The following is a 10255-nucleotide window of genomic DNA, read 5'->3' on the forward strand; positions in this document are numbered from 1 at the left end:
TCTGGTTTAAAGGTCGCACACATCTTCGACACCAACCCCAGATATTTAACACTTTCCAAATCACAAAATAAAACCTGGATGCTTGAGAAGAGGCACCCATTTATATACTTAGTCTGAACAGTAAAACCACGACATTTAAGGAACTCACCACCAGGGTGCGCACCTCCAGATTAGTAGAAAATACTATCCTCTGAGACACAATGAATCCAATCCAAATAGGGCCCATGTGTCCTCAACTTGTATATGACTTCATTGAAGGCACTCTCCTAATGTATAGTGATGAGTTGTTAAAGATGTCTCGTGAGACTGGTACAAGAATGCACTAAACACACAATATATAGAATGAGTTGTGAGCTGGTTATTAGCTGCTAAGTGGAATTGATCTTCTGGCCCTAAAGTAATTTAGGCATCTCTGTAGCAGAGTCCCCGGGTTCCTCTGATTTCACCCTTCCGTTCTTTGGGGCACCATTCATCTCTTTCTCTCAGCCTTCCTCTAACTTTGATTCCCTCGTGTCCTTATACAATAGCATTTCCTGTTTCCCTCAGTCCCTCTGCCTAAGCTCGTCCTTCCATGTGCTACTTCTTCTTTGCTGCTGAATGACAAATTAATGCTTGATTGTTTTGGTTTTTTTAGGTATTTAGGAATTAGTTTTTTCTTTACAGTAATAAGGTTACATAAAGTTCACTGAAGGTCTTTACAATGAATCATATTTTTTAGCTAACCGGAAACTGAATATTTTATTAGAATATTCAAAACCGGTTCTAAAACTGTCACAGTGAAATGTTACTATTGACCTGCAAGGCAAACAGAACATACACCCACAGTTCAAGTGGTGAGAACATTGTTGCTAGGAAACTAGTAAATATGGGCATAAGCTAGCTAATGATCATTGCCAATGAATTAGCCATATAGCACCTAGCTGTTAACTGTCTGGACTAATAAAAGAAAGATTAAATTGTCAGAGCAGATGAGGATCATTTTTAGTCTCACCTTAAAAATAAATGCAGTGTGACAGTAAAGAGATGCTGTCACACTGGGTGTTTCTTAATAATGGACGAGGTGATCTTTTGATTATTTGTACAATTTGAGTGTGAATCACTGACTCTGAGAAGTGTCTACTCTATAATCACATCTTCGAATCTATAATTCAAATAAAATACTCAGTTTTACTTTAAAGTCAGTGTTAAGTAGGGAAAATCAGCATTACCAAGGAACTTGTGCTTCTGTGTTTGTGTTTGTGCAGTCGTGTGGGTCAGCTGAAAGAGCAGACCCAGTCAGTGCTGTCTCCCGGGAATCTGCCAGATGATGCAGAGTGTCTTACCGTGCCCAAGTACAAAAGAGACCTGGTGCAGAAGCTGAAGATCCTCCGGCAGGAGCTTTCCCAGCAGCAGCCACAGGCAGGGCACTGCCGCATTGAGGTGTCCCGTGAGGAGATTTTCGAGGTAATACCCCACAAACGAATAAAAGCAAAAACAAAAATAGTGAAGTCAACTTTATTTAATAGTGACACTTCAAGAGATATACAACCGTAACATTTTGGGTTAAAGGCCAGTCACTTATTTTTGCTAAATATTTGAGGAAGAGTATCCAAGAGCTCTCACAAGAGAAAAGGTTGCGTCTGCGATATTTTGTTTTGTTTAGCCCCATGTGAAACTGTTGCTTCCATTTCCATGGCCGTCTCTGTTGTCTCACACCCTCAACCGGCAAAAGTCCAGATTAAGGCAGTCAATCGGAGTCTTCCAGCTATTTTAATCACCGATAAACAAACCTGGACACTTGCCTTGTTATTAATCCTTTCTGCCGCTAATGAAACTGTCCTCAGTGCACCAGCTGCCTTTATTTATTCGGCTGAACTCACGTGGGAAGGATACACTAGCCTGGTGGCCATTAGCTCCCATTGTGATGCACAGCCATGGACACCTTGTCCCTAACCATGAAGCTGCTGTGGTAGGCTTTGGAGCTTTGTGAGTGTTCTCTCTTGTCTTCACAGCTTGAAGTGATTTTGCCTGAGTTTGTGCTCATCCGTCTTTTTGGGCGTGTGCGGCTGTTTTTGTTGCAGCATTCCTTCATTCCTCTGCGTTTCCCTCCAGAGCTAGAAAGGCATGCAGGGCTGCAGGAGACAGATTATAGACCCCTAGAGCAAAGTCTGTCTGTGTGTCCACATCTGCGTGCGCATACGTCAGTGTGCACTTGTTTACTCGTAAAAACGGGCAAATGTGTTTTTCATAGTGTTTTAAAACTACAGGTAATTCATTACAGCCTTCTGTCAGCATGTGTCCATTTGCTACAGGTGAACACCCTTGTCTGATTGGCTGAACACAATGTTTGCATAAATTCGTAGTTTAGTGAACTTCTGTCTCTCGACACAAATTTCACAACCAAACTGTAATACTGGATACTGTGAGAGTAAACTACTCTGAGATGTTTACTATTATCCACTCTGCCTCACCAGGAGTCATATAGACAGGTAATGAAGATGAGGCCAAAAGACCTTTGGAAAAGACTAATGGTGAAGTTCAGAGGAGAAGAAGGACTGGATTACGGAGGCGTAGCAAGGTATCATAATCGTAACCTGAAACTTCTTTATTCAAATAATCAGGTAATGCAGTGACTTTTTTTTACAGTTACACTTTTTTTTTTTACCATTATATTGTAAAGGCTTATTTGTTAAGTCTTTTAGTATTATCAGATCATTAAATATATAAAGTTAATCCCTAATGGGAACACTTGTACAGAATCCGTCATTTAATCTGTTTGGTTCACCTGTGTCTGTGGTCAATTCATTTGCCCTCTGCTGGTGACATACTGATATTACACAAACAGGTCACAGTGTCTGCAGAATTAATACTGTTCCCTGAACTACAGAACATTTTAATCGTATTTATTCGTGTGAAAATCCAGTGCCAGCATTGAGAATGGTGCCCTTTTCACGATGTCTACTTTGTGTTCATCTTTACAGAGAGTGGTTATACCTTCTGTCTCATGAGATGTTGAACCCATACTATGGACTCTTCCAGTATTCACGTGATGACATCTACACGCTACAGATCAACCCAGATTCTGCTGTTAATCCGGTAAATAGCACTGTACATTGATATTAGGTTAAAGCATCTACATTTTTATGACTGCAGAATGTCCAACTGTAAGTCCAAATGTCACAACAATTTTTTTTTTTTCCACAATTTATTTAGAAAATTGCTCCATGAGGATTGGTACAATTTTAGTATGCAGTTTTTTATATAACAATTTGTGCATAAAAAATGACGCTTTTTAAATTTTTTTTTTACTGTAAGTGCTGTTATAAGTTTTATGTGTGTGCACTCTTTATTTACTGTAAAAAGCTCTTATTAATTGTAGGACTGTTTTTGTTTTAGGAACACTTGTCCTATTTTCACTTTGTGGGCCGCATAATGGGTATGGCCGTTTTCCACGGGCACTACATCGATGGCGGCTTCACTTTACCCTTCTACAAGCAGCTGCTTGGCAAACCCATCACTCTGGATGATATGGAGTCTGTGGATCCTGATCTCCACAATAGTCTTGTCTGGATCCTGTGAGTGTCCTTTGATCACTGCATCATCTGTACACCAGTTAATATAAATACGTAGCTTGTGGTATGGTTATTTGGTATTAGACAGTTTTACACACTTCAAGCTTATATAGTAATATGAGGCCTCCCATAGATTATGATGTTATGAATCTCTTTATATATTTTAAACCATATAGGCTTAAATGATTTCATCAAAATATGGATAAAGCAATAATTTATCCTGGTTTGATGAGATTGAAATAAAAATGAGCCTCCTCACAGTGACATAAAAGCATGCTCTTTATTTCTTTGTTCTTAGTGACAACGACATCACAGGGGTTTTAGACCACACATTCTGTGTTGAACACAATGCATATGGAGAGATCATTCAGCATGAGCTAAAACCCAATGGCAAGAGCATTGCGGTCACTCAGGACACCAAGAAGGAATACGTCAGGTACATTTCATAAGCGTGCACAGCTCCTGTACTCAAACTGAACTCCTGCGATGCGACAGGCGAAATGAATGTTGATTATTCCCTCACCACATTGTGATGCTGATGTCATGTGTCTGGGCATCATTTAGGCTTTATGTGAACTGGCGCTTCCTGAGAGGCATCGAGGCTCAGTTTTTAGCCCTGCAAAAAGGCTTTAATGAGGTCATACCGCAACATCTGCTCAAAGCCTTCGACGAAAAAGAGCTAGAGGTACTGAAATCATACATATATTCATTCCTTTATGAAATTGTAACGAATGTGATGTGCAAATATGATTTACCTATACGTTATCCCGGCATGTCCGCTTACCATGATATCCTTCTTGCTCTTTCTCAGCTTATCGTCTGTGGCCTGGGTAAGATTGATGTTAATGACTGGAAGTCCAACACACGGTTGAAGCACTGCACCCCTGACAGCAACATTGTGAAGTGGTTCTGGCATGCTGTTGAGTCATTTGATGAGGAGCGCAGAGCTCGACTATTGCAGTTTGTCACGGGTTCATCTAGAGTCCCACTGCAGGGTTTCAAAGCCTTACAAGGTATATGAGAACTGTCTGTTTCATCCCCAGTGTACTAACTTCTCTGCATAAGAATAGAGTCACACTACTTCCTATTCTGAACACAACCAGATAAATGTTACTGACTGCTACTGGCCGCTTTGATAAAATTTGGTTAATCTGAGGGCTGATAGCATTAGTTACCTTAACGTGTGCGGATGAACTATGAATATGGTTGCTTACTGTAGTGGTATTGTGCTTTTGTGACTGTGGCATGATGGTTTATTTTTAGATTTACCATTTAAAATATTTACACTGGCCATCTGCATATTTCATGTGTAAGGATAAAACATGGCAGGGTGAACTGACCTTTTTGAGCCATTCTTTGTGATCTCGTTATTAAGGGACATCTGAACCATGCAAGAAATGTAACTTTCAAAAAATCAGCTTTTCGAATGTGGATAAATGAGAAGTGTTCGCTCAGTGATTGGACGTTTCACCAGGAGGGTATGAATTCAAACCCCAGCACTGCCAAGCTGCTATTGCCAGGCTCTTAAGCAAGTCTATTAATAATTGATTGCTCTGGTTGCCTGTGAAATGCTGTAAATATATAAATGAATTGAGCTACACTCAAGTTGCTAACACTGATAGCCATGTGGTGGCCCCATCATCCACAAATCTTAAAAAAAAAAATATTTTTTTTATTTGTGACACTGAAATTCACTCTCTGCTGAATAGTTTGACACCAAATTTGTGACTTAATGGAAGAAATATTGTATATTATGCAAATAAACTATCTTGTGGTCCTTTGGTGTGCGGAGCTCTTGCATGTACTTGGAGATTACTTTATTTAATTATTAATTTCTACAGGACCCTAATTAATAGAGGAAGTATAGCAGCATTTGACACCTTTTCTTCAACCAAATAAAGGTAGCAGTGTGTTTCAAATCACATAGTGCCGGATAGAATAGGAATAGGACAATTAAAGGTTGTCTTATTAGGGTTAGTGGTTGAATTTTATAACTTCTTTAAGCTCTCATAAGGTTGGTTATGAGTAAGACTTTTCTGGATTTTCTAGATCAGTACAAACTTTTTTATGTATGTTTGATTGAGATGCAGATAATGACTGCAATCGCATTGACAGCTGTTTTGGCTCTGATGTGCCATCTAGTGGACACTGCTTTAAAGTCAGGGCTCTATGCTAGAAAATGGTAAGGAAAAAGCATACAGTGATCTCTTAGAATGTTGTGTGCTTTCAGCTTTTTGGTTACAGTTAGGGGGAAGCCCACGTATGGGTGTGATGGTAAGGTGTCCGCACATTTAAGTCATACAATATATAATGCTGTTTCGTGTTTTGCCGTAACACCACTGTTTTAGTAATATTGCTTTTTGTGTACGTTTTCTCTTCCTCACGTTTGGTGGTCCAGGAGCTGCAGGTCCACGCTTGTTCACCATCCATCAGATTGATGCCAACACCGATAACCTGCCTAAAGCTCACACATGGTGAGTGAACAATTAAAACCTTTTATTTAAATATCCATTTTTTATTAGATTTTTTTTGCCACAGTAAAGTATTACATTTGACACATGTCTCTGTTCTCTACAGCTTTAACCGCATTGACATTCCTCCATATGAGCACTATGACAAGCTCTATGACAAACTCCTGACGGCCATAGAGGAGACCTGCGGCTTTGCTGTCGAGTGAATCCTGCCACTAGAGGGCATGCGACATGAGGAAGCAGTTTTTTTGGAAGGAGTAAACCAGTCACTCTACACCGCTAGGGTGTGGCGTCTGGATCTCTAGCACTGCCCCTGTTATCAGAAGAAGGGACAGAATTTAGGAATAGGTTATTGAGGATGGACCATTTTGGTTTCTCTGCTTCCTTGTATATTTAATTTTTTTCATTCTTATTGAAGAATGGACTTCATGTTTCAGCTGCTAGTAACTCTTTGACTTTATACCTTTTTTGGAACATGCGAAAATGTTGGCTTTTCCTCTTTTGTCTTTTTTTTAAAGCATTAAAGGGGAAAAAAGACAGTATTTCATGTAGCGTCTGTACCAACTGACTGAGGAAAAAAGAGACACCGTTGAGATACCAGCAGAACATTGCTGCATAAGCATACAGAGTAGCACTACAAATAGAAATATGCCAGTGGCAGCTACATCTGTAGTGCAAGGTTTTGTGAGCAAATATCTTATTGTAAAGCAAACATTTGTGGGCCCTATGATGAAGGCAGTCAAAAGATGTGTCATACTGGCCACTTTTAAAGCTCCCACACACTATTTCACTATCCTGTGTTCCATTCCCTAATAAATCTCACCAGTAGTCTGATGTAGAAGTGTCTTTGATAGAACAAATAAATGATCTGATTAGGTCGATGGTCCGGTTTTACATGTATTTGATGCTGGCTGGGAAAATAGAGAAAAACAAAAGGTCCGGTTTTACATGTATTTGATGCTGACTGGGAAAATAGAGAAAAACAAAAGATACACCGGTGATAAGGGAATAAACAACAATGTCTTTGTCTACATGTTTCTGAAACTGTACTTAGGGAATGAATATAGTTTGTTTTTGTTTTGTTTTTCTTCTCCATCTTTTGGTGTATCGATGATTGCAATAGAAAACTCTAACACTCTCCCATTGGTGATCAAATCATTGATAACCGGTGATTATTAACACCAAAGCATATTATTTGCTTCATTTTTATCTTCTTCAAGCCATTCAGTGTCCTCTTGTGCACTCTGGAGGGGGTGGGGTCATCCAGGAAGAGACGATTCCCACAAGATAGAAATGTTTCATTATAGAATAAAGGGAATCAGTCCGAATCACTTTATTGATGATAATAATAAAAAAAACCCTGCTTCTCTTGCAAACCATGCCAGGAATGTTTCCCTGCATAAAAGCTAGTCCTTTTTTTTCCCTCTTTGTCACCCGCCTGTATCTCATACTTTATTTATTACTCATACTGCAGAAACAATGCGAAAATGAAGTAGAATATGTACATTGCAATGTCATCGACGACTACTAGGTGATTTGGCTATTTACAAAAAAGCTGAATGTTTTTAAGGAACTTATTTTAGCGGCATTATTATTGTTTTTATTAATGATTTTATTCCAACAAATGTGGATCTCTTGCCGCCTAACCAAATGTGCATGTATGCAGATGCATATGTAGCAGCATGCTGACGAGGTGTTAATGTATCTTACTTTCTGTCTCTCAGTCATGGAATCTTGGTTGAGTACTGAAATATGTTTTAACAAAGGCCGTGCAGACGTAAAACTCGAGCGTCTGGATTAGACTGAATGGGTCAGCTGAATTCTAACACTAACTTTGCCTACACTGACTCATGCATCTTAAATTTTATCCAATTATATTTTTTTTTTATAGTTTAGTCAATTTGAGCAGCAAATGGGCAAATAATGATGCTGAGTAATGAAGTATTTTCAAATTGATGTAATTAAAAAGTTAGAATTGATATCGGGTATGTTATTTTTGGGAAAATAAAAGCATCAGTGATTAAATATTAAAATAAATGTTAACAGTATAGCGGAATGCCTCAAAAGCATGTCCCTTGTACCATTTGTATTCTTTTAAACGTGTAGCTTCAAATATAGTGCAACGCTTTTATTCCATTATAGGATTCCCAATCAACATTTTCGATTCTTATATAATGGGTTCAATTTTTCTTCTTTTATTAAAACATCATATTTATTTTATTTTATAAGCTCGTATAGTTGGTTGAATGAAATGCTCCTTGTCTATAGCAATCTTCTATGACCATGGACTGTTGTTTAAAAATGTGCATATGCTGAAAATGAATTACACTTCTTCTTGTATTAAATTTTTTTAATAGACTGTGTGTGTGTGTGTGTGCGCGCGCGCTCGTGTGTGTGCGTGCGCATTAGGGGTTGGGGGGGGGGGTTGAAAACGAAGATAAGCCTCTGGGTAAATCAACAGAAATATCCTGAGAAGGTGCTTTGTACAGTAAAAAAATATTGTCCTTATACAGCTATGTGGATCACAAAATGTCATATATCTTTAACTAAAATAGAAAGATGTAAAAAAATAAAATAATGATAATACATGGGGGGGGGGGGTACATTTTGCACACATGCAGACTGTAATTGCTGTAAATAATAGGCAAAATCTATTTACCAAACTCTTAATGAATGGACTGATTTCCTTTCTTTTTTTTTTTATTTTATTAAATAATGTGTTTACTCTCAAGTCCAGTGCACACACACAGATTCTCTCCTTGTAGTCTTTACTCTCTTTTTCTGTCACTTTTGATGTACAGCTGCCTCCCGGATGTTGGACTGGACGTCATACTGCTCTGTTAAAATGAGAGGCATCTCTGGTTTATTTCAGCATGACTTACTAGCAGGACTATAATCTCATAGTTGACAGGTGAAATTTGTTTGATGTAACATCTTTTTTTTTGTAAGAGTATTTTATTTTTGTGTGTAATTAGTTCTGATTAAATCTGGCCTTTGGCACCAATAATGTGTCTTTATCTTCCTTTGTGTGATTGTGTATGTGCCTATAGAGTTTTAGTAACAGTCCCAAAACAATTTTAAGGACTTTTTTTTTTTTTGAGTATCACCTCTAAGATTACATGCACATTGATTTATCATGACTGCCTATTCTAATGTAGATCAGGGTGTTCCAATGTGCCATATTTCAGTGTCTGTCACAAAGAAAGCAATTGCCTTTGTTTGAATAATAAAGGATTTTTCTTTTGTTTTCAGTGAGAGGATAAGGGGTGCAAATAGCCCCTAGTGAATAGTTACAGAGGCAGGTGGCAGCCAGTTTTGAGTGTGGCCTATCTAATGACCATTTAATACATTACACAGTTATTACTTGGTGAAACAGCAACAATAAGGAAGCTGTATAAGTAAAAAAAAAAAAATTATCTAATAGCCGTTAAAGCATGTGGGACAGAAAAAAAGGTCATACACATGGACACTGAAAAACTCAAAGCAAAAGCAAAAAAGATATGATGCTGTCCCTAAAGACTGATGACAATGTTGTGTCTGGGTTTTTATATCTGGATTTCTGAAATGTAAAGCTATGTTGTGACAATGCCTCTTGCTCAATACCAGCTGAACAAAGTGTACTTTTGAGATGTCAATTCGTCCATTTCATGGTCATAAAGTAAAAAATCCAAGAGGTTCTACAGCCATCCAACATTTTGTTATAGATGAAGTTCATTATATCATTATCTAAAAGGAAGGAACACTTAAAGGTTCATGATGTAGTTCATGAGATTATATATATATATATATATATATATATATATATATATATATATATATATATATATATATATATAATTTTTATAGATAGATAGATAGATAGATAGATAGATAGATAGATAGATAGATAGATAGATAGATAGATAGATAGATAGATAGATAGATAGATAGATAAATAACTGCTAGTGTTTAAAAGAAGGGTTATACACTTCCTGATTTTTACTTGTTATTCAGTCTCAGCATGATGAAACTTTAAGGGTTCCTTTTTTTTCCAGATAAATAAACGTCAGTTGATGGTCTATATTTTGTATTAAAGTTATTTCTAAATAATGAAACATGAGTCAATAATATTGATGAATGATAACACTTCTATAAGAACGCATTAAACATGTCGGTGAAATGTGTTCGTAAGACGGACAGGGGGTGGGGTTTCCTAAAGCAGGAAGTAATCCAAGGCGCGTGAATGAAAGTGAC

At 37.7% G+C, this 10255-nt stretch overlaps 1 protein-coding gene across 1 annotated transcript in view; it reads left to right on the forward strand.

The window, feature by feature from the left end:
• The window catches only part of smurf2 (SMAD specific E3 ubiquitin protein ligase 2), a 41916-nt gene extending 33319 nt beyond the window's left edge, over positions 1-8597 (forward strand). Inside the window, exons 12-21 of the mRNA XM_083566303.1 lie at positions 1245-1443; positions 2454-2557; positions 2961-3075; positions 3376-3554; positions 3850-3987; positions 4116-4236; positions 4363-4564; positions 5950-6025; positions 6129-6958; positions 7012-8597. Of these exons, the coding sequence (XP_083422429.1) occupies positions 1245-1443; positions 2454-2557; positions 2961-3075; positions 3376-3554; positions 3850-3987; positions 4116-4236; positions 4363-4564; positions 5950-6025; positions 6129-6228 (1234 nt within the window). The 3' untranslated portion in view covers positions 6229-6958; positions 7012-8597. The remainder of the gene's footprint in view (positions 1-1244; positions 1444-2453; positions 2558-2960; positions 3076-3375; positions 3555-3849; positions 3988-4115; positions 4237-4362; positions 4565-5949; positions 6026-6128; positions 6959-7011) is intronic.
• Positions 8598-10255: the final 1658 nt, after the last annotated feature.

Source organism: Silurus aristotelis (genome assembly GCF_946808225.1).
Source record: "Silurus aristotelis genome assembly, chromosome: 17".
NCBI classification, from domain to species: domain Eukaryota; kingdom Metazoa; phylum Chordata; class Actinopteri; order Siluriformes; family Siluridae; genus Silurus; species Silurus aristotelis.